The sequence below is a fragment of the Corticium candelabrum genome, chromosome 6 (genome assembly GCF_963422355.1).
Source record: "Corticium candelabrum chromosome 6, ooCorCand1.1, whole genome shotgun sequence".
Classification (NCBI taxonomy): Eukaryota; Metazoa; Porifera; class Homoscleromorpha; order Homosclerophorida; family Plakinidae; genus Corticium; species Corticium candelabrum.
The window spans coordinates 7,606,241-7,633,317 of NC_085090.1; the positions used below are offsets into that span (position 1 = coordinate 7,606,241).

The 27,077-nt window shown below is 42.1% G+C and overlaps 3 protein-coding genes across 3 annotated transcripts; all 3 read right to left on the minus strand.

Moving 5' to 3' along the window:
* Positions 1-2,953: 2,953 nt before the first annotated feature.
* LOC134180919 (short-chain collagen C4-like) lies at positions 2,954-4,201 on the minus strand. Its single transcript, XM_062648103.1, has 4 exons — positions 4,192-4,201; positions 4,125-4,133; positions 3,962-4,066; positions 2,954-3,533 (listed from the first exon to the last, which is right to left on the minus strand). Exons 1-4 carry the CDS (start codon positions 4,199-4,201, stop codon positions 2,959-2,961), a joined length of 699 nt encoding a protein of 232 aa, XP_062504087.1. The 3' UTR covers positions 2,954-2,958.
* Positions 4,202-11,228: 7,027 nt separating this feature from the next.
* LOC134180920 (collagen alpha-4(IV) chain-like) lies at positions 11,229-19,498 on the minus strand. The gene is made up of 5 exons (XM_062648104.1): positions 19,274-19,498; positions 13,359-13,431; positions 12,849-12,857; positions 12,687-12,791; positions 11,229-11,920 (listed from the first exon to the last, which is right to left on the minus strand). The coding sequence occupies exons 1-5, from the start codon at positions 19,496-19,498 to the stop codon at positions 11,355-11,357; spliced, it is 978 nt and encodes a 325-aa protein (XP_062504088.1). The 3' UTR covers positions 11,229-11,354.
* Positions 19,499-21,140: 1,642 nt separating this feature from the next.
* On the minus strand, positions 21,141-25,911 carry LOC134180921 (short-chain collagen C4-like). Its single transcript, XM_062648105.1, has 3 exons — positions 25,812-25,911; positions 24,711-25,275; positions 21,141-21,282 (listed from the first exon to the last, which is right to left on the minus strand). Exons 1-3 carry the CDS (start codon positions 25,885-25,887, stop codon positions 21,141-21,143), a joined length of 783 nt encoding a protein of 260 aa, XP_062504089.1. The 5' UTR covers positions 25,888-25,911.
* Positions 25,912-27,077: the final 1,166 nt, after the last annotated feature.

The following is a 27,077-nucleotide window of genomic DNA, read 5'->3' on the forward strand; positions in this document are numbered from 1 at the left end:
TTAAATTGGTTTACCTGCTCTAGTAACTTTATGTGCTACAGAACCATATTGTCTGCATTGTATCTCTTTTGCTACCCCAACTACACATCAAACAACAGAACATGTCATGCACCTCATTCATTCCCAACCATTCTCTTTGTATTACATCCTTTCACACATGTTGATATCAATCAACACAACCAATAAATACATATTTATGCTGTCCATCTGTCTGCATTCACTTTGTCATTTTTCCTTTTTCTATCTCACGCACCCTTCACGTTTCACAGACAAAATTGTATCTGCTGGTCCTCCCAGTTATGCAAGAGTTCTTGGTGTTACCACAAAACTAGTGTAAGCCAACAAGTGGGATGAGGCGTTAGACGTCAACTGGAGGATTGTCATTATTGATGATCCTACTGTGACGGCGTATGTTATGCCTGTGAGTGTTGAGTGTGTGTAACGTGTGGGTAAATGTGTTTATGTGTGATGTGTGTGAAGAGTGGTCAAATTGTGGTGTATACTGGACTGTTGGAGATGATGAAGACGGACGACATGTTGGCTGCCATTCAATGGATGCGTGTGATGTGAGTAAGAATATAAGTTTATTGTTGATTCACAATCTTGTCTAACCCAGCAACCACCCACTACCTACCCATCTGTCTGTTTGTTTGTTTGTTTGTCTGTGTGTCTGTGTGTCTGTCTGTCGTTCTGTCTGTCTGTCTGTTGTTCTGTCTGTCTGTTTGTTCGTCTGTGTACGTGTCTGTCTGTCTATCTGTTTGTCTGTCTGTCTTTCTATTCGTCTGTTTGTCTGTCTGTCTGTCTGTCTGTCTGTCTGTCTGTCTTCTCTGTTTATCTGTCTGTCTTTCTGTCTGTCTGTTTGTTGTCTGTCTATCTGTTTGTCTGTTTATCTGTATGTCTATCTGTCTGTCTGTTTATCTGTTTGTCTGTCTATCTGTCTGTCTGTGTGTCTGTCTGTCTGTCTGTCTGCCTGCCTGTCTGTCTGTCTCTCTGCCCGCCTCTCTGTCTATCTGTCTGTCTCTCTGTTTCTCAAGTTGATTTAATTTTGTTGTATCCTGTGTTGTGGCTTGACTTTGTCATCATTACTCTAGGTGATTTATTATTCGAGATGTTTGTGTTCCTTGTATGCTTGTCGCTCAACTCAACAACCATCGAGCTCCGATCAACAGCATTGCATGGGCACCACACTCTAAGTTTATGTCACGTCTGCACAGCAGGTAACAACCATACAGCCAGTCAGCTAGTCAACCAACCACCCACCGCATTGTTTTTGTTGATTAATTACAAGATAGTCTACCACCTGCAAACAGCACTTGGTAGTTGTTATGCATCAGTCATTTTGTGTAGGAGGTTGCACGTTGTGCTGTGTACGCCGGGCGCATTTAGCTACGCAAGTTTAGCAATACATACAGTAGAGTCCTGTTGTCCTCTAGGTGGCATTCACTGTACTTCTTGTGTTGTCTGTATGCTACAAACCTGAGAGACTGATTAGTTTGCGACTTTTGTTGGGTAAATGCAAATGCACATTTTAGTATCCATTTTTATCTGCTACTTTGTTGTATTGATATGGCAACAGCAATAGTTAAAATTGTGGTTTTTAAGAAACACTGATGACTCACATTGTTTTTATGCATACATTAGTTGATGACTTGTGTGAGTGTGTGTGTGTGTGTGTGTGTGTGTGTATGTGTGTGTGTGTGTGTGTGTGTGTGTGTGTGTGTGTGTGTGTGTGTGTGTGTGTGTGTGGTGTGTTGCACAGCCGATCATCATCAAGCATTGATTTGGGACATTCAAGCAGATATGCCTCATTCAATTCTGGCCTACACAGCAGAGAGCGAAATCAATCAGATTCAGTGGGCATCCACGCAGCCGGACTGAATTGCAATCTGTTACCATATATAAGAACCTAGAGATCTTACGCGTGTATCAATGGTTCCTATTCTCATTCGTTTTCTCCGTGTTTTTATTTGTATGTGAATCACACTTGCAGGTAAGGATCGAGGAGGTATAGGGTCGTAGCTTGTTGTAGAACGTTGCATCCAGCACCACAACAACACACGTAAGTGTGTGCATTCATAGAGTGTGTAGAAACAGCTCAGAACGCGTGCATACTTTGTATTGTGTGTGCATCGATAAATGAAGTCAAATAAATCAATGAAATGATGTAGTTGATCTTCTGGTTGTCAGGTGTTCCTGTATAAGGCCCCGTCAACAGTTGGTAATGAGAGAGACAATGATACAAAATTAATATGTGGGGCCCTTGAAGTCAAGAGTAGAGAGAGTTACTCTGAGAGTTTACTTGTCGTAGGCATGCAAACCGTGTTGGCCAAGGTGGTCATGGCCTTCACAATAACTTTCCCTTTTCATTGCATTACTTCCGATTGTTATAATGGTGTTTGGCTCCTAACCTCTCTACATGTATGTCAGGGGTTGCATATTAAGTCTGTGACTCTTCCAGTTCCAGCAATTCTAATTTTTTTTAAATTTGTTAACAATCTCTATTTTGCAGGGAAAATTTGAATTTGCAAGGAAATTTCTATTTTTAATTTGTTACTTTGATTGAGATTCTAATTTTGATTTTATTCTATTTACCATTACTTAGTTCTCATTGATCTTTGTGTACCCAGACCTAATTGTATTACATACACCAGTGGCGGCCGAGATAGGGGCTGACAGGGCAGCTGCTTCCCAACTCGGAGCACAACCTTTATTTTAAGCAAACATTACGGCAGTCAAGCAACCAAACCACCATATTCCATGTACTTCAAGGCGTTCTCCGACTTGCGAGTCACTCTGCCGTTGCTGTACACACTTGTGAGTTTTGATTTTAATTAGAGAATATTGTGTAAGGTACATAGGCAATTGTAACTAATGATTATGCTACCTGTTGCTGGCAGAAACTTGCTACAGCTACTGCAAACGTTGTGACTAAATTGAGTTTTGATCTCGTGTTGTTGCTTACTTGAGACACACAGAGCAGGTCAGCTCTTTACCATCTACGTAGGGAGGACAAGGAAGTGATCCACATGCTCCTTCAACAGCATAAAATAGATTGCCATTATGGTTTAGAGAACTTCCAACTGTCGGTTCTGCATTGTGGTCGACGCACACGTACATATTTCTTCCTGAATGACCATGATGTTCTGCCATGAGATATCCATAGTATGCCCTTCTCCATCCACTGGGACAGATGTTCCTTGCTGGTAACATGAACTGAGTGTTCTTAGTGGCAGCATAACACACAGCACAAGGAACATCGTGGTCATGCAATCCTTTATTGATGAATGGTTGAATGCCTTGATTGAGTTGATACTCAGATCCATAAATATAACTGGCACTTTGACGACCACTTCTAGAATATCCCCATATGGGATTGAGTGGAAGACACTGAGTGTTTGCTCCACCTCCACCGTGATCGTAATGCGACCCAGCAGCGACTCCAGAATAAAGGGTTTGTACTCCAGTTGCCGAACACCGTTTCCTTCCCCATTGAATGTAAGTAACACCACTTGTTCCAGGAGAAGGAGGAGGAGCTGCACATACAAACAAGAAAGTATGTTACTAATGTAGTGATTTATTATTATTATTAGGACTAAACTAATTCAATTAACAATGAAGGTTAGTTTATGTTTTCTAGATAGCAGTGTGTGTGTGTGTGTGTGTGTGTGTGTGTGTGTGTGTGTGTGTGTGTGTGTGTGTGTGTGTGTGTGTGTGTGTGTGGTGTGTGTGTGTGTGTTTGTGTGGTGTGTGGTGTGTGTGTGTGTGTGTGTGTGTGTGTGTGTGTGTGTGTGTGTGTGTGTGTGTGTGTGTGTGTGTGTGTGTGTGTGTGTGTGTGTGTCTTTATAACAGGTTGTCATGATGAGACAAGTATAACATCACCTCTGAGTAGTTGTACATATTCTTTAAGTCCCATGTGTAACCAGTCTACATATTATCATAACAGACGTTGTTTATTGTTTACCTATTCCAGGTTCTCCTTTTGCCCCTTTGTCACCTGGGAGGCCTCTGGAACCCGCAAGGCCGCCTCTTCCCGGCATTCCGGGACTGCCTGGAGTGCCTTGTATTCCTGTAATATTTCAGTAACAAACCGTGCTCACATACTCCAAGTTTAGTTGCATGCTTACCATTTTGACCTACACAAGAAAGACCTAAATTGAGATAATTGAATAATTTGAAATTTTTATGTATGACATTTATGCATGTAAATTAGACCACTGAAAGACAGTTTTATGTCAGGATTAGTGCCACAAACTTATGCATATGCAGTAAATTAGGTACAAAATGGTATTAATCTTTAGCAGGCAACATTGTTGCAACTACAGGCAGAACAACAACTGGCAGCTGTAGGCAAGTGACATGCGCACATGCAGAAAGGTTTTACCAAAGATGGGACCAGTACATTTCGATTTTTGCTTACCGTCTCTTCCAGGCAGTCCGGGTGGACCTACAGTAAACGTCAATTATTATTATTTTATAATTTAAATACTCAAATTTAGTGTCTTACCACGACTGCAAGTGGGACTACGTTGGGTCTTGCTCTAGAACAAAAAATAAGTTTGTAGAAGAGTTTGGGAAACTTGTAGAGATTGATAGACACAACAACTGACTGACCGCTCGTCTTACCTGACTTACTGACTGTCCATTGACCGTGACCGTAAAGATCAAATCCAGAAATAAAGTACAAAATGCAATAAACCTGTAATTAAATATTCGAAACATATCAACCGTTCTTATTACACAAAAGACTGATTTCACTTACTTGAGGAAAGTCATTCTTGTTGCTAACAAGTGTTCAGATCCAAAAGAGTCTGCAAGTCTTTTCTCTCCTCGGTCTCTGCAGTAAATTGTCTGCTACTCTCATTCACGTATCCTTTATATGTAACAGCACACACTGATGATGTAATCATTTTTGTTTATTCCGTCATCTAGAAGACACGGACCGCTGCTTTTTACGTTCTCTAGCTGGTGGGTTACATCACCTTCCCGTGCACTATCTGATTCTGTGACTGTAAACAATGAAACAATCTGCACGGAAACGTTGATAAAGTAGCAATCCTGACTCCATTTATGGTATAGCTTTTGCAGACACGAGACCGTCCGTCGTCAACTAACTAACAGCTAGAGCGCATCCCACTCTTATCTTCCTTACCAATAGCTTTATGCACAAACTTCAACTCATCCGAACCAATTTTTTTAGCTAATGGAGTTTAGAATTATTTATACATTTATATTTGAATGTTCTCATTTCTGCAAAAGACTCGCTTAGATGACCGTTAACTGTTGTGCCAAGTAATGTGCACGTGATGTTGCGCATGTAGACAGACGCAATTAGCTATAACAAACCGACTTACGTATTTGTTATGACACAGTTAATCATGTGTTTTCATGCGTTAGTTGATATCTTTGTGTGTGATAAATTTTGGGTTAATTAATTTAATTAAGGTTAAGGTTAGGGCTAGGGTTAGCAAATATTGTAAATTTTGCACCATTGATTAATTAATTAAGCGTAATTTTTGGGGACATTCATCAGTTGATTCGTCCCATCCAAGATCCAAATCCAGCATAGACTATCTATCTCTAGATATACACTGCATGCGGAGAGCGAAATCAATCAGATTTATTACGCGTGCACGCAGCCAGACTGGATTACGATCTGAACCTAAGAGATCTTACTAGGCGTGTAGCAAACTCATTCATTTTCTCCGTGTTTCTAGCTATAGTTGCTAGAGGTGAATCACGCTTGCAGGTCAGGAGGAGCTGCCTACAGTTCTAGGGTCGTAGGCTGTTGTAGAATGTTTTATCCGATCAACACCACAACAACACACGTAAGTGTGTGCATCTCTAGATATATATTAAGTGTAGAAACAGCTCAGAACGCGTCGCATAATACATGCTTTCTATTGCGTGTGCGTTGTTATCTATGTTAGTCAATTACATCAATCAGATTATGCCTAGATAGCAGTTGATAATGCACGCAGAGAGAATGAGTCGGAATTTACTAAGTAAAGCAACGAAACAGGAATTATTGTAAAGCTTAAGGGGTCTGATTCCCTACTGACAAAATAAAATCATTATAATTCATGACATAAATGTTACACATAAACTTTCAGTTAAAACATTTCAAAATTTATCATTTGTTAATGCTAGTAGAGTTTTAACGGTCTAACGGTTAAGTTGTCTCCATAGCAACAAGACACGCCTCCGCTGTTTTAAACGAGGTTGCAACGATTATCGCGCGCTCGCTTCGCTCGAACGTGCAGGAAACGCGAGGCTATGTATTTCGCGAACAGTCTGACGTGATTAGAATCTTTTGTGCGTTCAAGCTCATTTTGACGAGTTTTGCTACCTCGGGGTGTTCAAATTTTGTATGGAAAAGACGTCCAATGCGCTCGTCAGATTGTTGTACCTCGTGTGACGAATCGTCGTGCCACGTCTTTTGGTTCTACGCTTTAGTTTTGCCAACTTAGTAGAAGAAGAAGGCTCGTAATGGCGTCCATACTGTCTTCGCACAACGGTCGAGTGCGCTGAAAGTTCTGGGCAAGTTGCAAGGTTGGAAACATGCAAGTGAGCTAGACGTAAGCTACAGACACTGTTTCTACGCTTTAAGAGACGAATGGTGCTAGTCATGTTGTACTGTCTCTTCTGACTAGGAGGGAAGGAATACCGGAAGTGCAGAGTTACTCAAGAATGCACGTCGATTTGAAGGTGAAGCCAGGAGTTTTGAATATTGTCACTTTGCAGACGTAGCAATTGATGATGAAATGAAATTCTAGAGGAAAGAGCTAGTAGAAATAAATTTTTCATAAAATCGGTCTGTGAAGGGAATCAGGGCCATGGCCCTCTTGCCCTCACACGGTTAATGTATGCCTGCATGATCAGTTATTACTCTGAGTCTCTCTCCACTTTTAACTTCAGGGGCGCACGTATACATGCATATGAAGTTAAAAGTGGAGAGAGAGTTATGACTGATCATGCAGGCATACATTAACCGTGTGAGGGCAAGACTTAAGCTTTACAATAATTCCTGTTTCACTGCATTACTTAGTAAATTCCGAATGCTCTATTGACTAGACAAATACGTGTTTGGACCGGTCACTCCAACTCCCAACCTCGAAAACTCGATAATGTGAGGATTAATTATACATACTACGTATTTACTCATTTGCTATCAGTCTCATTGATCCTTTTGCGTACCCAGTATATCTAGACCTAATTGTATTACACCATACAGTAGCGGTCGGCAATCAAGCAACAAAACCTCTAGAGTCCATGTACTTCAGAGCGCTCTCCAACTTGCAAGTCGTTCTGCCGTTGCTGTACACATTTGTGACTTTGACTTTTAGAGAATTTTGCGAGAGCTATACATAATAGTTAGACATGGAAATCTGGTTCCTGGTTGAATGGCTTATTATGAGCAACGGTGCTAAGACACTGTTCAAGGTATTAGGAAGTACTTGCTTTGTGTTTGTGACAATTATCAGGAATTAATAAATTCAATATTTTTAAGGCATGCATGGATGTACGTACTTACTGACAAATTTAGAGCAGAAGCTGCTTTCTTGCTTTCTTCTTCACCGGCCATTAACAACACTGTTGCATCAATTCACTAATGTATTGAACATTAATGATTGTACTGTAGATTTTGTACTGGCAGAATATAGCCAAGAGACTTGCTACATGTAGCTAGTGCAAACGTTGTGACTAAAAATTGAGTTTTGATTAATTTTGTTGCTTACTTGAGACACACAGAGCAAGTCAGCTCTTTACCATCTACATAGGGAGGACAAGGAAGTGATCCACATGCTCCTTCAACAGGATAAAATAGATTGCCATTATGGTCTGGAGAACTTCCGACTGTTGGTTCTGCATTGTGGTCGACGCACACGTACATGTTTCTTCCTGAATGACCATGATGTTCAGCCATGAGATATCCATAGTATGCCCTGCTCCATTCACTGGGACAGACGTTCCTTGCTGGTAACATGAACTGAGTGTTCTTAGTGGCAGCATAACACACAGCACAAGGAACATCGTGGTCATGCAATCCTTTATTGATGAATGGTTGAATGTCTTGATAGAGGTGATACTCAGTTCCATAAATATAACTGGCTCCTTGACGACCACTTCTAGAATATCCCCATATGGGATTGAGTGGAAGACACTGAGTGTTGGCTCCACCTCCACCGTGACCGTAATGCAACCCAGCAGCGACTCCAGAATAAAGGGTTTGTACTCCAGTTGCCGAACTCCGTTTTCTTCCTCATTGAATGTAAGTAACACCACTTGTTCCAGGAGAAGCAGGAGCTGCTGCACATACAAACAAGAAAGTATGTTACTAATGTAGTGATTTATTATTATTATTAGGACTAAACTAATTCAATTAACAATGAAGGTTAGTTTATGTTTTCTAGATAGCAGTGTGTGTGTGTGTGTGTGTGTGTGTGTGTGTGTGTGTGTGTGTGTGTGTTTGTGTGTGTGTGTGTGTGTGTGTGTGTGTGTGTGTGTGTGTGTGTTTGTGTCTGTCTGTCTGTCTGTCTGTCTGTCTGTCTCTGGAAGATAAACAGAGAGCAAAGACGGAGACGATCTGATCCGCGGAAACTTGACGTGGTAGATATGTAGACAAATGTGAAGGAGAGAGACACCACACCGCGAAGAGAACAATAGTTGATGGTAAAGATATATAATGAGCAACGTTTCAGTAAAAACCTTCTGGCTCAATGTATGGCTAAGTTGTTTAAAAATTTCAAACAATAGGTGCTAATATTGATATCGATAATGTTGATATCAAAACCAGCTATTTACTAAAGTATGTCTGATTTTATAATTAATCCATATGGTCGAAGGTCAACAGTTTCCTGATCCATTCGGATTCTCTGCACTTGCGGGATAGGTCGTCTTTCAATCCCAGATAGTCAATGATGGCGACTTTCATATTCTCTACAGAGTGCTGTGGTTTGTTGAAATGTCGTCCTACCGGTTTGCCTTCCAGTCGTTTGTTTGTTACGTCTGCTCTGTGACTGTTCATTCGTTGATGGAGGCATTGTCTCGTCTCTCCGACATTTTGCATGCCACACTTCGTACACTGTATCAAGTATATCATGTTGCTTGTTTTACAGTTGTACGAGCCTTTGATTTTGTAAGTCTTCATTGTTGTGTTGCTTGTGAACGTATCAGATGTTGGTATTATTGAGCAGATCTTACATCGCTGAGATTGACATTTGGTGTTGCCTGGTGTGACAGTTCGTTTGTTTACTTCCGAGTGTACCAAAATGTCTCGTAGGTTCTTTGGTCTTCTGTATGACACTCTAGGAAATGACGGGAAGATCTTTTGAAGTGTAGTTGATCGTTTGAGTAAGTGATCAAAAGATCTTCCCGTCATTTCCTAGAGTGTCATACAGAAGACCAAAGAACCTCCGAGACATTTTGGTACACTCGGACGTAAACAAACGAACTGTCACACCAGGCAACACCAAATGTCAATCTCAGGGATGTAAGACCTGCTCAATAATAACAATATCTGATACATTCACAAGCAACACAACAAAGAAGACTTACAAAATCAATGGCTCGTACAACTGTAAAACAAGCAACGTGATCTACTTGATACAGTGTATGAAGTGTGGCATGCAATATGTCGGAGAGACGGGACAATGCCTCCATCAACGAATGAACAGTCACAGAGCAGACGTAACAAACAAATGACTGGAAGGCAAACCGGTAGGACGACATTTCAACAAACCACAGCACTCTGTAGAGGATATGAAAGTCACCATCATTGACTATCTGGGATTGAAAGACGACCTATCCCGCAAGTGCAGAGAATCCGAATGGATCAGGAAACTGGTGACCTTCGACCCATATGGATTAATTATAAAATCAGACATACTTTAGTAAATAGCTGGTATTGATATCAACATCATTGATATCAATATTAACACCTATTGTTTGAAATTTTTAAACATCTTAGCCATACATTGAGCCAGGAGAAGGTTTTTACTGAAACGTTGCTCATTATATATCTTTACCATCAACTATTGTTCTCTTCGCGGTGTGGTGTCTCTCTCCTTCACATTTGTCTGTCTGTCTGTCTGTCTGTCTGTCTGTCTGTCTGTCTGTCTGTCTGTCTGTGTGTGACTGTGTGTGTGTGTGTTTTGCACAGGCGATGATCATAATTTGGGACATTCAGCAGATGCCTCGTCCCATTGAAGATCCAATTCTGGCCTAGACAGCGGAGAGCGAAATCAATCAGATTCAGTGGGCATCCACGCAGCCGGACTGGATTGCAATCTGTTACCATATATAAGAAACTAGAGATCTTACGTGTGTAGCAATCGTTCCCATTCTCGTTGGTTTCTCCGTGTTTTTAATTGTATATGATTCACACTTGCAGATAACGAGGAGGTATAGGGTCGTAGCTTGTTGTAGAACGTTGCATCCAGCACCACAACAACACACGTAAGTGTGTGCATTCATAGAGTGTGTAGAAACAGCTCAGAACGCGTGCATACTTTGTATTGTGTGTGCATCGATAAATGAAGTCAAATAAATCAATGAAATGATGTAGTTGATCTTCAGGTTGTCAGGTGTTCCTGTATAAGGCCCCGTCAACAGTTGGTAATGAGAGAGACAATGATACAAAATTAATATGTGGGGCCCCTGAAGTCAAGAGTAGAGAGAGTTACTCTGAGAGTTTACTCGTCGTAGGCATGCAAACCGTGTTGGCCAAGGTGGTCATGGCCTTCACAATAACTTTCCTTGTTCACTGCATTACTTCCGATTGTTATAATGGTGTTTGGCTCCTAACCTCTCTACATGTATGTCATGGGTTGCATATTAAGTCTGTGACTCTTCCAGTTCCAGCCATTTTAATTTTTTTTAAAATTTTGTTAGCAATCTCTATTTGCAGGGAAAATTTGAATTTGCAAGGAAATTTCTATTTTTAATTTGTTACTTTGATTGAGATTCTAATTTTGATTTTATTCTATTTACCATTACTTAGTTCTCATTGATCTTTGGGTACCCAGACCTAATTGTATTACATACACCAGTGGCGGCAGAGATAGGGGCTGACAGGGCAGCTGCTTCCCAACTCGAGTACAACCTTTATTTTAAGCAAACATTGCGGCAGTCAAGCAACCAAACCACCATATTCCATGTACTTCAAGGCGTTCTCCGACTTACGAGTCACTCTGCCGTTGCTGTATACACTTGTGAGTTTTGATTTTAATTAGAGAATATTGTGTAAGGTACATAGACAATTATAACTAATGATTATGCTACCTGTTGCTGGCAGAAACTTGCTACAGCTAGTGCAAACGTTGTCACTAAATTGAGTTTTGATCTTGTGTTGTTGCTTACTTGAGACACACAGAGCAGGTCAGCTCTTTACCATCTACGTAGGGAGGACAAGGAAGTGATCCACATGCTCCTTCAACAGGAAAAAATAGATTGCCATTATTGTTTGGAGAACTTCCAACTGTCGGTTCTGCATTGTGGTCGACGCACACGTACATGTTTCTTCCTGAATGGCCATGATGTGCGGTCATGAGATATCCATAGTATGCCCTGCTCCATCCACTGGGACAGATGTTCCTTGCTGGTAACATGAACTGAGTGTTCTTAGTGGCAGCATAACACACAGCACAAGGAACATCGTGGTCATGCAATCCTTTATTGATGAATGGTTGAATGCCTTGATCGAGTTTGTACTCAGATCCATAAATATAACTGGATCCTTGACGACCACTTCTAGAATATCCCCATATGGGATTGAGTGGAAGACACTGAGTGTTGGCTCCACCTCCACCGTGACCGTAATGCGACCCAGCAGCGACTCCAGAATAAAGGGTTTGTACTCCAGTTGCCGAACACCGTTTTCTTCCCCATTGAATGTAAGTAACACCACTTGTTCTAGGAGAAGCTGCACATACAAACAAGAAAGTATGTTACTAATGTAGTGATTATTATTATTATTAGGACTAAACTAATTCAATTAACAATGAAGGTTAGTTTATGTTTTCTAGATAGCAGTGTGTGTGTGTGTGTGTGTGTGTGTGTGTGTGTGTGTGTGTGTGTGTGTGTGTGTGTGTGTGTGTGTGTGTGGTGTGTGTGTGTGTGTGTGTGTGTGTGTGTGTGTGTGTGTGTGACAATGAAGGTTAGTTTATGTTTTCTAGATAGCAGTGTGTGTGTGTGTGTGTGTGTGTGTGTGTGTGTGTGTGTGTGTGTGTGTGTGTGTGTGTGTGTGTGTGTGTGTTTGTGTGTGTGTGTGTGTGTGTGTGTGTGTGTGTGTGTGTGTTTGTGTGTGTGTGTGTGTGTGTGGTGTGTGTGTGTGTGTGTGTGTGTGTGTGTGTGTGTGTGTTTGTGTGTGTGTGTGTGTGTGTGTGGTGTGTGTGTGTGTGTGTGTGTGTGTGTGTGTGTGTTTGTGTGTGTGTGTGTGTGGTGTGTGTGTGTGTGTGTGTGTGTGTGTGTGTGTGTGTGTGTGTGTGTGTGTGGTGTGTGTGTGTGTGTGTGTGTGTGTGTATGTGTGTGTGTGTGTGTGTGTGTGTGTGTGTGCGTGTGTGTGTCTTTATAACAGGTTGTCATGATGAGACAAGTATAACAACACCTCTGAGTAGCTGTACATATTCTTTAAGTTCCAAGTGTAACCAGTCTACATATTATCATAACAGACGTTGTTTATTGTTTACCTATTCCAGGTTCTCCTTTTGCCCCTTTGTCACCTGGGAGGCCTCTGGAACCCGCAAGGCCGCCTCTTCCCGGCATTCCGGGACTGCCTGGAGTGCCTTGTATTCCTGTAATATTTCAGTAACAAACTGTGCTCACATATCCAAGTTTAGTTGCATGCTTACCATTTCGACCTACACAAGAAAGACCTAAATTGGGATAATTGAATAATTTGAAATTTTTATGTATGACATTTATGCATGTAAATTAGACCACTGAAAGACAGTTTTATGTCAGGATTAGTGCCACAAACTTATGCATATGCAGTAAATTAGGTACAAAAATGGTATTAATCTTTAGCAGGCAACATTGTTGCAATTACAGCAGGCAGAACAACAACTGGCAGCTGTAAGCAAGTGACATTCGCACATGCAGAAAGGTTTTACCAAAGATGGGACCAATATATTTTGATTTCTGCTTACCGTCTCTTCCAGGCAGTCCGGGTGGACCTACAGTAAACGTCAATTATTATTATTTTATAATTTAAATACTCAAATTTAGTGTCTTACCACGACTGCAAGTGGGACTAGTACTGCTTTGGGTCTTGCTCTAGAACAAGAAATTAGTTTTGTAGGAGAGTTTGGGAAACTTGTAGAGATTGATAGACACGACAACTGACTGACTGCTCGTCTTACCTGACTTACTGACTGTCCATTGACCGTGACCGTAAAGATCAAATCCAGAAATAAAGTACAAAATGCAATAAACCTGTAATTAAATATTCGAAACATATCAACCGTTCTTATTACACAAAAGACTGATTTCACTTACTTGAGAAAAGTCATTCTTGTTTACTAACAAGTGTTCAGATCCAAAAGAGTCTGCAAGTCTCTTCTCTCCTCGGTCTCTGCAGTAAATTGTCTGCTACTCTCATTCACGTATCCTTTATATGTAACAGCACACACTGATGATGTAATCATTTTTGTTTATTCCGTCATCTAGAAGACACGGACCGCTGCTTCTTACGTTCTATAGCTGGTGGGTTACATCACCTTCCCGTGCACTATCTGATTCTGTGACTGTAAACAATGAAACAATCTGCACGGAAACGTTGATAAAGTAACAATCCTGACTCCATTTATGGTATAGCTTTTGCAGACACGAGACCGTCCATCGTCAACTAACTAACAGCTAGAGCGCATCCCACTCTTATCTTCCTTACCAATAGCTTTATGCACAAACTTCAACTCATCCGAACCAATTTTTTTAGCTAATGGAGTTTAGAATTATTTATAAATTTATATTTGAATGTTCTCATTTCTGCAAAAGACTCGCTTAGATGACCGTTAACTGTTGTGCCAAGTAATGTGCACGTGATGTTGCGCATGTAGACAGACGCAATTAGCTATAACAAACCGACTTACGTATTTGTTATGACACAGTAAATCATGTGTTTTCATGCATTAGTTGATATCTTTGTGTGTGATAAATTTTGGGTTAATTAATTTAATTAAGGTTATGGTTAGGGTTAGGGTTAGCAAATATTGTAAATTTTGCACCATTGATTAATTAATTAAGCGTAATTTTTGGGGACATTCATCAGTTGATTCGTCCCATCCAAGATCCAAATCCAGCATAGACTATCTATCTCTAGATATACACTGCATGCGGAGAGCGAAATCAATCAGATTTATTACGCGTGCACGCAGCCAGACTGGATTACGATCTGAACCTAAGAGATCTTACTAGGCGTGTAGCAAACTCATTCATTTTCTCCGTGTTTCTAGCTATAGTTGCTAGAGGTGAATCACGCTTGCAGATCAGGAGGAGCTGCCTACAGTTTTAAGGTCGTAGGCTGTTGTAGAATGTTTTATCCAATCAAAAACCACAACAACACACGTAAGTGTGTGCATCTGTAGATATATATTAAGTGTAGAAACAGCTCAGAACGCGTCGCATATATACATGTTTTCTAGTGCGTGTGCGTTGTTATCTATGTTAGTCAATTACATCAATCAGATTATGCCTAGATAGCAGTTGATAATGCACGCAGAGAGAATGAGTCGGAATTTACTAAGTAAAGCAACGAAACAGGAATTATTGTAAAGCTTAAAGGGCCTGATTCCCTACTGACAAAATAAAATCATTATAATTCATGACATAAATGTTACACATAAACTTTCAGTTAAAACGTTTCAAAATTTATCATTTGTTAATGCTAGTAGAGTTTCAACGGTCTAACGGTCAAGTTGTCTTCATAGCAACAAGACACGCCTCCGCTGTTTTAGACGAGGTTGCAACGGTTTTCGCGCGCTCGCTTCGGTTGAACGTGCAGGAAACGCGAGGCTACGTAGATCGCGAACAGTCTCATGTGATTAGAATCTTTTGTGCGTTCAATCTTATTTTGACGAGTTTTGCTACCTCGGGGTGTTCAAATTTTGTATGGAAAAGACGTCCAATGCGCTCGTCAGATTGTTGTACCTCGTGTGACGAATCGTCGTGCCAAGTCTTTTGGTTCTACGCTTTAGTTTTGCCAACTTAAGGCTTAGGCGCGGATCCAGGATTTTTGAAGAGGAGGTTGCAAATTTTGATAGACCACGCCTACTTCAGTCAACGCATTTGTATTAATTGTTAGAGGTGCAAATGGCCCAGGCTTCTTACAGCTTAGCTAAAGTAAATGGCAACAACCATGGGAACACATCTCTAGCAATGTGTCATGTTATAAACTCCCTAACTCATCAAGACTGTCTAACAGAATCTAACTGCATCATGCACAGACTACTGCTAAATAACTGTTAAGTAAACTACTGTGCAACTATGTCTCTTTCAAACAAAGACTGTTTATGAACAATTTCGTGGATGATTTTGTACAAACTTCGTCTGCTGGTACCCGGTCTTTGTAATGCATGGCGATAAGTGATAGGTGTGCAAGACGCTCCTCTGCCATGGTAGACCTTTCTTAAATTAAGTCTTCAGTCTCTTCAGTAGAAAAATGACCTCTCTGCTTCTGCACTTGTGATAGGCAGTGTACATGCTATCAATAGTAGACGGTGAACATTCGGGTACTACAGAGAGGCACCGGCTCCCAAGGCCAGGAGATTCTGGAGAAGGTTAACTTAATTAATTGTTGGGTATGGCCTTCTTGCACTCTTGCTCTCTTTTCCTTGCTTCTTGCATTTCCTGGTATTTGCTTTGCCATGCTGACTGCCACCATCTCACTTTATCTCCTAGAGACTTCGAGAATGGAAGATCGGCTTTCCATTGGGTCGACGTCGGAACGAACCAGAAGGGTAAACACTAGACACAACAATGCTCGGACATTGTCTTGCTCACCATTAGATCGTTCGCGCATCTGAAGAAGCAGGAAGTCTGGGAGGGGTATCGCAACGGATCGTTTGTAGTGCTCAATCGGATTCCACTAGTAGGTGTATTGCTCCGGTTTCGCTGTAAGTTCGTTTTTCTTGGAACAGATTCAAGGGATCCAATCCTGTCTACAGGTCGCAGAATGTCTTGATACCAAATGTCATAGAGGTTGTATATATCCTGCCTTGTTGCCTTCATTCTTTCAGTTACGTACTGAGTGAACCATTCCCTACGCAACAAAGATATCCTGGTCACGAGTCTGGAGTTTCGCTGCCAGATGTCTCACTTCGTCAAGAATCTGCTTAGTTATTTTAATTAAATACTGAAAATGAGCACAAAGCGGCTTTTCAAGACCTTGTGCTTTAACTCCGAGGCCAATAAAAGGGGGGGTTGCAACCCCCACAACCCCTACCCTAGATCCGCCACCGAGGCTCTTTATTTGTACACGTACGTACCAATAACTACTTTTGTCCTGCATTTGGACAAGCGGTGTTGTCTCACTCCACAAAGGGGGGCCAGGGCCGGATCCAGAGAGGGGTTTAGGGGTTGAAACCCCTCTTTTCCAATAGGCGTGGTTCAATAATTTCATATAATTTCATTAGAAAAGAGAAAATTAGTAATGCTATAAATAACTGCTAACGGTGAACCCCCTCTTTCAAAATTCCTGGATCCGGCGCTGAAGGCTCTACGAATTAACACGTTGATCTGAACTGAAACCTTTGCGATGTGTATGTATTGACCTTGGCTTCTAGCTTGCTTGTGTATCACCAAATAAACATGCATCAATTATTGCAAGGTTTCGTCCATTTGGGAAATTATTCTGCAGCCACGTTGACTGGGAACAAGGTTGGATTTTCAACGCTACTGATCTTCAGATCAAGGCACTTTAATTAATTAATTAAGGGCTTTAATATATACGCGGCCTCTTACAAGGAATCGAAAGACTTTCAGAAGAAGGAATATCGAACGTGACAACCTCTAGAGGGCGGTGGAGGAGTTGCATGGAGGGTGTCATCCACATGCCATCGGCTCCACCACAACTAAAACTAAGTGTGTGCATTCGTAGAGTGTGTAGAAACAGCTCAGAACGCGTGCATATTTTAATTTGTATTAAATATTTAATTTGACTAAGTAAGTCAAATAAATCAATGAAATGATGTACAGTAGTTGATCTTCTGGTCGTCGGGTGTTTCTACTTCACGTCAACAGTTGATAATGAGACAGAATGATGTACGTAAATATGTGGGTCCTGAAGGCAAGAGCTAGAGAGTTACTCTAAAAGTTTACTCAAGCGTAAGCACAGAAACCGTGTGGGCCAAGGTATAGTCATGGACTTCACAATAGTTTTCCTGTCTCACGTACTGCATTACTTCCAAATGTTATTATGAAGAGGCGTGTTGGCCCTCAACTTTGAAGACTTTCTATGTCTTTGTCAGAGGTTACATGATATGGTCCTTTGGTCTGTGACCCGTTCGTCAATTTTAGTTTTTAGTTAAATTTTTAAATTTATTTTTAAAGTTTTTGGCATCGTTAAAGTTTGTTAGTGATCTTTAACTATTTTGCAAGCAAAATTTGAATTTAAAAATTAAAATAAGAAAGTAAAATTGAAAAGCAAAAATTAATATTATAAAATTAAAAATTAAAATTTTTATTGTCTATTTTTAATTTTATTTTGTATTTTCAAATTTTGATTTTAATTTTTTTGATTTGCCATTGCTTGAGTTCTTACATTTGTTCTTTGGGCATCCAGTAGACTTAATATTACATACACCAGTGGCGGATGAGATAGGGGATGAGGTGTAGCTGCCTTCCAAGTCATAGGCGAAGGAAGCCTCTGCTGAGTGGGGGGGCACAACGGTTTGTCAGGCCATAGAAATCCAAGAACACTGCTAACTCTATGCCTAGGAATACTAAGCAACATAAAACATACTTAGATTTTACCAAAATAGCTTAGTCTTCTTTCATTAACGTCTCCACGGTGATGACCAGCCAAGATGACATGGATAACGGAGAGCATTTTGTGGGGGCACGAGCCCCCACGGCCCCCCCAGTTCCGTCGCCACTGCAAGTGATACGTAACTCTGAGCACAACCTTTCTGTTTGTTAGCAAACAATATTGCAGTCAAGCACCAAAACCTTCATGTACTTCAGGGCACTTGAACTTGCAGTTGCTCTGCCACTACTGTACACACTTGTGAGTTTTGACTTTTAGTTAGAGAATTTTGTGTGAGCTACATAGTCAGACAGTCTGGTTTCTGCTTGAATGGCATAATTATCATGAGCAATGGTAGTAGGAAGCTGTGAATTGAGGTATTATAGAAGTAATTGCTTTGAGTTTGAAGGAATTAATTCGATATTTTTCTAAGTCATGATTACCTACTGACAAATTTGGCGCAGTAGCTGCTTTCGCTAAATTTATTGGACATTAATTAACTAATGATTGTGCAGCTAGTGCAAACGTTGCGACTACAGTAAATTGAGTTTTGATTTTGTGTTGTTGCTTACTTGAGACCAACAGAGCAAGTCAGCTCTTTACCATCTCTATGCATACGTAGGGAGGACAAGAAAGTGATTCACATGCTCCTTCAACAGGATAAAATAGATTGCCACTAGGGTTTGGATGACTTCCAACTGTCGGCTTAGTCTCGCGTGGCCAGACGTTCGCGCGCGAGGGGAGGGGCGAGAAGAACGTCTGGACACAGTGGCCAGGTTTTTGTTGGCGGCTGGTATGCATGACGTCATGATTAGCTGTTACCGCGCAAAATGACTAGTACAGGTAGTTACAATATATGAACGCGTCCTTTTCATCCTACAATTTTCTATTGTGAACTGTAAATTAACTTGAGAGCAGACTGAGATCTGCTCCTCCTCCGCAGCAGGTAGTTGACGGGATGTCAGAATTACAAGACTGACTGGATGGATTGTGTTCTTTGCAAAGCGACTACGAAACCTGCGACCCGCCGTTTAGTGCACAGTTCTCGCAATGAACATCTTAAAGGTGATCTTAGAAGAGTTTGTGGCCGAGTTTTACCCTGATTCGGTGAGCGTCATGCTCCCACCACACTCTTGGCTCTGTCGACCTTGCACAAGAAATCTAGAGAAATTGAAATCCCTACGAGATGAGCTCAATAGAAAGGAGGCAGAGTTGCGAGGGCAGGTCAACGCTGTTGGGAAATTGCATGGTCTAGATGTTCAGGTTCAGCGAGTAAAGGGTGCTAGGAACCATCAGAACGTGCGCGCTTGATACCGATGTCAGCGTCTTCAACTCGAGCTCGTTCTCCAGTGAAACGGTCTGCCAAAAGAGTCTGGTATCAATCTTCCTGGCACTAGAAAACGCAGGTACGACAAGCGGTAGGATAGCGTAGCACAGCGACTTGCCACCGCCGGTGGGAAAGGACACAAAAACGTCTCTACCTCCTACAAAGTGTTTCACTACCTGTTCCTGTAAAGTTCGAATTTCGAGGTATCCCATAGACTTAGTTGCAAACAGAATGGCAAGTGAAATCGACTCTTCATCGTACACGACATTTTAGCGATTGAAGCCATGAAATGCAGGACGTGATAGTTAAGCTACGCCCATGATTGCGGTTCTGCAACGTGATCGGTCACGCCAAGATTCTGGCGTCGCCAACAAAAACCCGGACGCTGTGTCCAGACGTACTACAGGCTCCTCCTCCCCACACGCCCCTCCCCCGCGCGCGAACGTCTGGCTACGCGAGGCTGCTGTCGGCTTAGCCTCGTACCCAGGCCCTCTTGCGCGCCCGGAGAAGAGGGCCTGGTACACGCGGGTACACGTTGTATTCGCATGCGCGCATAAATTAGAAGGAAATCGTGGTAATACATGCACGCATGCGGAACCGACGTTGTTTAGAATCTCGAGCCGATAATGTCGCGCGCAGTGAGACCCAATTTGGCAAATGGTGGATGAAGGCAGAGCTTCTGGTTTTGATATGGTGTTGCACTACGCTCTAGGCAAGCTTAGGCTGTGTAATGTAGAGCTGAAGGAGCAGCAGCGTGTTGTCGTAGAGCACATCTACAACGGAAACGACGTCTGCAGCTGGCTTCCTACAGGATACGGTAAATCGCTGTGCTATCAACATACACCGTATAGGGTTGACTGCAAGCTAGAGAAATGTGGTGAAGAAGATTGTGGATATGTCGTCATTGTCGCGATCGTGTCTCCTATAGTATTGCTGATGATAGAACAAGTCAAAGATTACGCGAACGCGGAGTTTCACTTGACCTTGGGTCTAGATCTAGGGCTTCATCACTACTGAACACGGAAGCTGTTCCACTGTCGATTGCGCGCGACATTATCGGCTCGAGATTCTAAACAACGTCGGTTCCGCATGCGTGCATATATTACCACGATTTCCTTCTAATTTATGCGCGCATGCGAATACAACGTGTACCAGGCCCTCTTCTCCGGGCGCGCAAGAGGGCCTGGGTACGAGGCTACTGTCGGCTCTGCGTTGTGGTCGACGCACACGTACATGTTTCTTCCTGAATGACCATAATGTTCTGCCATGAGATATCCATAGTATGCCCTGCTCCATCTACTGGGACAGATGTTCCTTGCTGGTAAGTGTTCTTATAGCCTGTTCACACTAGCATGGTTACGTAGCCTAACGAGCCTATTCGAACCGAACCGCGTCAACTAACCGTGTTGGCCTCGTTCACACTGCCAAAGGCTGTGAGAGTGCGTAGTCAAAGAAAGTGTACGTGTATTCAGCTAACTCTGCATATCCGGTAGTTCTTGTGATGAATCGTAGGCAAGATGCGATTGCCCTGTTTTAATTGGCATCTCAGCAGTCCATCGCAGTGAGATGTACAACACCGAGGTCTCAGAGACGATTTTCCACTGGACTACCGAACTGAGCTGAATCGAATCGAACCGAACCGCGGTGGCACGTACGGTAGCTTGAGGTGAGCCAGCTCGCGCTCAACATGGTTTGGTTTGGTTCGATTCGGTTCGGTTCGGTTCAGCCGGCGTTCACACTGCGAAGTGAAGCCGAACCAAACTGTGACGCACCGTGCTGGCACAGTTACAAACGCTAGTGTGAACGGGCTATTAGTGGCAGCATAACACACAGCACAAGGAACATTGTGGTCATTCAATCCTCTAGTGATGAATGGTTGAATGCCACCAATTTAATTATATCCAGTTCCATAAATATAACTGGCTTCTTGACCACCACTTCTAGAAATCCCCATATGGGATTGAGTGGAAGACACTGAGTGTTGGCTCCACCTCCACTGTGAGAGTAATACAGCCCAGTAGCAACTCCAGAATAAAAAGTTTAATTAATTGTACTCCAGTTGCCGAACACTGTTTTCTTCCCCATTGAATGTAAGTAACACCACTTGTCGTTCCAGGAGAAGCTGGAACAGGGTCAGTGGGTCTTTCGGCCATTTTAAATTTCAAAAATTTCAAAATTTTTAAATTTTAATTTTTCAATTTTTAAATTTCAAATATTTTAATAAAAATTTCAATAACTAGTCTCAGTAGATTTTTATGTGTGCAATCTGTAGCTACACCTTCATGCTCGTCTGGCCTCAGAGGTTGAGCACTTCTCCATAATTAATTAAGTAATTCATCCAACTGTGAGAGACGCAGCTGCGGCGCAATAGCTTGTTGTGTTGGCTGTGAACCCCTTGTAGCAGCTTCAACTTTGATTTGCATGGAGAACAAGCTAGTATATGCTCTTCTTGCTATTAGTTTCAGTTGTTCAATGCACGTTTCCAACTGCTGATTGCGAAGACTGAGCAATAGAAAAGTTGTTTGCTATTTCCAATGTTTCAGTCAATTTCCATTTTCCAATGACAATCTCACGCTGACACTTAGCATCATGATTCTTGTCTTGGATGCGGCAGTATAGTACAGGCATTTTGTAACAAATTTTGAGTCAACCTTAAACTAATTGCAACACAATTAAACTTTTTCAAGTGTTTCGTATACAGAAAAGTGTCCTCTGTAACATACTCAAAGTCTTAAAGAATATCTGCAGGAGAAAGTCTCAGAAAGTGATCATACACTAACATAGTTGTTGCTGATTCTACACCATCTCTTATTGTGTGTGTGTGTGTGTGTGTGTGTGTGTGTGTGTGTGTGTGTGTGTGTGTGTGTGTGTGTGTGTGTGTGTGTGTGTGTGTGTGTGTGTGTGTGTGTGTGTGTGTGTGTGTGTGTGTGTGTGTACTCTCTGTGTGTGTGTGTGTGTGTGTGTGTGTGTGTGTGTGTGTGTGTGTGTGTGTGTGTGTGTGTGTGTGTGTGTGTGTGTGTGTGTGTGTGTGTGTGTGTGTGTGTGTGTGTGTGTGTACTCTCTGTGTTTTCTTTAACTACCTACCTGTAAAGGCTAAAGTATAATAAGTAGATAACGGATTTATGAGATGTAATAGCACTATAGTCAATAATTATTATGTATTCAACCAATGTTATGGTCTTCATCATCATCATCATCAACATCATCATCATCACCATCACCACCACCACCACCACCACCACCACTACCACCACCCCACCACCACCACCCATCCACCACCACCACCACTCCACCACCACCACCACCATCCCACCACCACCCCACCACCCCACCACCACCACCACTCCACCACCACCACCACCACCACTCCACCACCACCACCGCCGCCACCCCACCACACACCACCGCCGCCACCACCACCCCACCACCATTACCACCACCACCCCCACTACCACTACCACCATCCCACCACCGCCGCCACCACCACCCCACCATCACCACCACCACCACCACCACCACCACTCCACCACCCCACCACCACCACTCCACCACCCCACCACCACCACTCCACCACCCCACCACCACCACTCCACCACCCCACCACCACCACTCCACCAACCCACCACCACCACCACTACCACCACTCCACCACACCCCACCACCACTACTACCACTCCACCACCACTACTACCACTCCACCACCCCACCACCACCACACCACCACGTGCACCACCACCACCACCCCACCACCTCCACCATCACCACCACCAGAGGAGGGTAGAAAGCCAAGAAGTCACGCAATACAACACAAAGGGAGCAATCTATACTACCAAACAACCTACTGGAAGATCAGTTTACATGGTTCATTACTTGCTCGCTAGATGGTACGCAATGTGACATTCGAAAATGAGACTCTAGACGCATTTTGGTCCCACTGCAGCCTTATATAGCAGTTGTTGATTACCCAAGTGAAGAACTACCAACCATGGATAAGTTGCTGCATGCTTGCCTTGAAAGAAGACGTCGACTATACACTTTTGGTCTTCACTAAACCACCGTCAGAAAGATGGGCTTCAGATACAAATGAGGAACAGAAAAGCTGCCCTTATGAACGACACAGAATAATAGCTGCTCGTATCCAGTTTGTGAGTCCAAAGACAATTCAAACAATAGCGTGAGCAGAAAATTAAAGGCCCATTATCGGATCTACGTATAGATGAAACTTGGTTGAATGCTCACCAACACTGCGGAGCGATATATGACGGAAAAGGTGGTCTGCGAGCTAGTTCCTTCAGAGAAGCGGAAGACTCATTACACATTGCAAATGTTTCTCCTCAAATCAACATGTTAATTAAGGCTCTTTATTCCAATCTACTATTGTACGTCCTTCATCTTCTTCTGCATTTGGACAAGGGGTGTTGTCTCGCTCCACAAAGGCTGCAAATCTAGGATGTTGGTCTGAGCTGAAGCCTTTGCCATGTGTATTGATCTTGGCTTCTACCTTGCTTGTGTATCACCAGATAAACACCAATCATTGCAAGGTTTCATCCATTTGGAAAATTATTCTGCACGCTGACTGGGAACAAGGTTGGATTCTCAATGATAAACTGATCTTCAGAGGCACTTTAGTAAGGAATGGTTCACAGACAATTAGGCTACTTCCAAACTTGCCGGAGAACTTAGTGATAGTAGTATAGACAAAGCCATGCAAGTGCACAACAGCGTCGTGGAGAAGGTACACACAAGTATTTAGCACCAAAAGGATAGATATAGATGACGCAATATCTGGACGACCACAGCATCGTCTACGACAAGCTGAAGGCAAAGTTGTATAGGTTCTGCTGTTTGTGCGTTACGTTACCGATGAACTTGCCGCACAACAGACGACGATGTGCTCCGACTGCCGGTCGGTCATGAATTGCGTGCTATAGGTCCAATCGAATTAGTCTGAGCACAGGTTAATTAATTAACGGCTACGCAGCCTCTCACAAAATATATTTCACTATGGCAGAAATCGAAAGGCTTGCAGAAGAAGAAATATCGAACGTGACAACATAGCTATAGAGAGCGGTGGAAGAGTCCGTGGAGGGTGTTATCCACAAACATACCGTATAACGTAACATTTATTTCTGTTGTCGTAAATTTCTGCGATTTGAGAAGTTAGACAAAACATTTGAATGGCTTATCACGAGCAACGGTAAAAAGCTGTTTGAAGTATTATAGAAGTACTTGCTTTGAATTTGAAGGAATTAATTCAATATTTTTCTAAGTCATGAATACTTACTGACAAATTTGGCGCAGCAGCTGCTTTTACCAATTTATTAAACATTAATGATTGTGCTATCTGTTACTGGCCAAAAAACTTGCTACAGCTAGTGCAAACGTTGTGACTAAATTGAGTTTTGATTTCGTGTTGTTGCTTACTTGAGACACACAGAGCAGGTCAGCTCTTTACCATTTACGTAGGGAGGACAAGGAAGTGATCCACAAACTCCTTCAACAGGATAAAATAGATTGCCATCATGGTCTGGATAACCTCCAACTGTCGGTTCTGCGTTGTGGTCGACGCACACGTACATGTTTCTTCCTGAATGACTGTAGCGTTCTGCCATGAGATATCCAAAGTATGCCCTGCTCCATCCACTGGGACAGATATTTCTTGCTGGTAACATGAATTGAGTGTTCTTAGTGGCAGCATAACACACAGCACAAGGAACATCGTGGTCATGCAATCCTTTATTGATGAATGGTTGAATGCCATAACTAAGTTCATATTCAGATCCATAAATATAACTGGCTCCTTGACGACCACTTCTAGAATATCCCCATATGGGATTGAGTGAAAGACACTGAGTGTTGGCTCCACCTCCACTGTGAGTGTTATGTGACCCAGCAGCAACTCCAGAATAAAGGGTTTGTACTCCAGTTGCCGAACACTGTTTCCTTCCCCATTGAATGTAAGTAACACCACTGGTTGTTCCAGGAGAAGCTGGAGCAGCTGCATAAATATTTTATAATTGTATAGTATACGTGTGGACAGCTCTAGATACTAATGTTCTTACTGTTTTTCATTTTAACATTCTTACATAACAATTTTATCAACTTTACAACTAATCTTTTTAGGAAGTTTGTTACTAATGTAGTGATATATTTTATTAGCACTAAAGTAATTCAATTAATAGTCAAGTTTAGTTTATGTTTTCTAGATAGCAGTGTGTGCTTGCGTGTGTGTGTGTGTGTGTGTGTGTGTGTGTGTGTGTGTGTGTGTGTGTGTGTGTGTGTGTGTTTGTGTGTGTGTGTGTGTGTGTGTGTGTGTGTGTGTGTGTGTGTGTGTGTGTGTGTGTGTGTGTGTGTGTGTGTGTGTGTGTGTGTGTGTGTGTGTGTGTGTGTGTGTGTGTCTACACGATAGGTTGTCATGATGAGACAAGTATAGCATCACCTCTTGCTTTTGATAGTTGTACATGTTCTTAAGTGCAAGTGTAACCAGTCTACATATGATCATAACAAACGTTGTTTATTTCTTACCTATTCCAGGTTCTCCTTTTGCCCCTTTGTCACCTGGGAGGCCTCGGGAACCCGCAAGGCCGCCTCTTCCCGGCATCCCAGGACTGCCTGGAGTGCCTTGTATTCCTGTAATATTTCAGTCACAAACCGTGCTCACATACTCCAAGTTCAGTTGCATGCTTACCATCTTGACCTACACAAAGAAGACCTAAATTGAGATAATTGAATAATTTGAAAATTTTATGTATGACATTTATGCATGTAAATTAGACCACTGGAAGACAGTTTTATGTCAGGATTAGTGCCACAAACTTAATGCATATGCAATAAATTAGGTACAAAAATGGTATTAATCTTTAGCAGGCAACATTGTTGCAATTAAGTTAAAGCAAGTAGAACAATAACTGGCAGCTGTAGGCAAGTGTCATCGGCGCATGCAGAAAGGTTTTACCAAAGATGGGATCAGTACATTTCTATTTTTGCTTACCGTCTCTTCCAGGCAGTCCGGGTGGACCTACAGTAAACGTCAATTATTATTATTTTATAATTTAAATACTCAAATTTAGTCTCTTACCACGACTGCAAGTGGGACTGCTTTGGGTCTTGCTCTAGAACAAGAAATAAGTTTGTAGGAGAGTTTGGGATACTTGTAGAGATTGATAGACATGACAACTGACTGACCGCTCGTCTTACCTGACTTACTGACTGTCCATTGACCGTGACCGTAAAGATCAAATCCAGAAATAAAGTACAAAATGCAATAAACCTGTAATTAAATATTCGAAACATATCAACCGTTCTTATATATTACACAAAAGACTGATTTCACTTACTTGAGGAAAGTCATTCTTGTTGCCAACAAGTGTTCAGATCCAAAAGAGTCTGCAAGTCTCTTCTCTCCTCGGTCTCTGCAGTAAATTGTCTGCTACTCTCATTCACGTATCCTTTATATGTAACAGCACACACTGATGATGTAATCATTTTTGTTTATTCCGTCATCTAGAAGACACGGACCGCTGCTTTTTACGTTCTATAGCTGGTGGGTTATATCACCTTCCCGTGCACTATCTGATTCTGTGACTGTAAACAATGAAAATAATCTGCACGCTATTAGCTAACGTTGATAAAGTAACAATCCTGACTCCATTTATGGTATAGCTTTTGCAGACACGAGACCGTCCGTCGTCAACTAACTAACAGCTAGAGCGCATCCCACTCTTATCTTCCTTACCAATAGCTCTAGGCACAAACTTCAACTCATCCGAACCAATTTTTTAGCTAATGGAG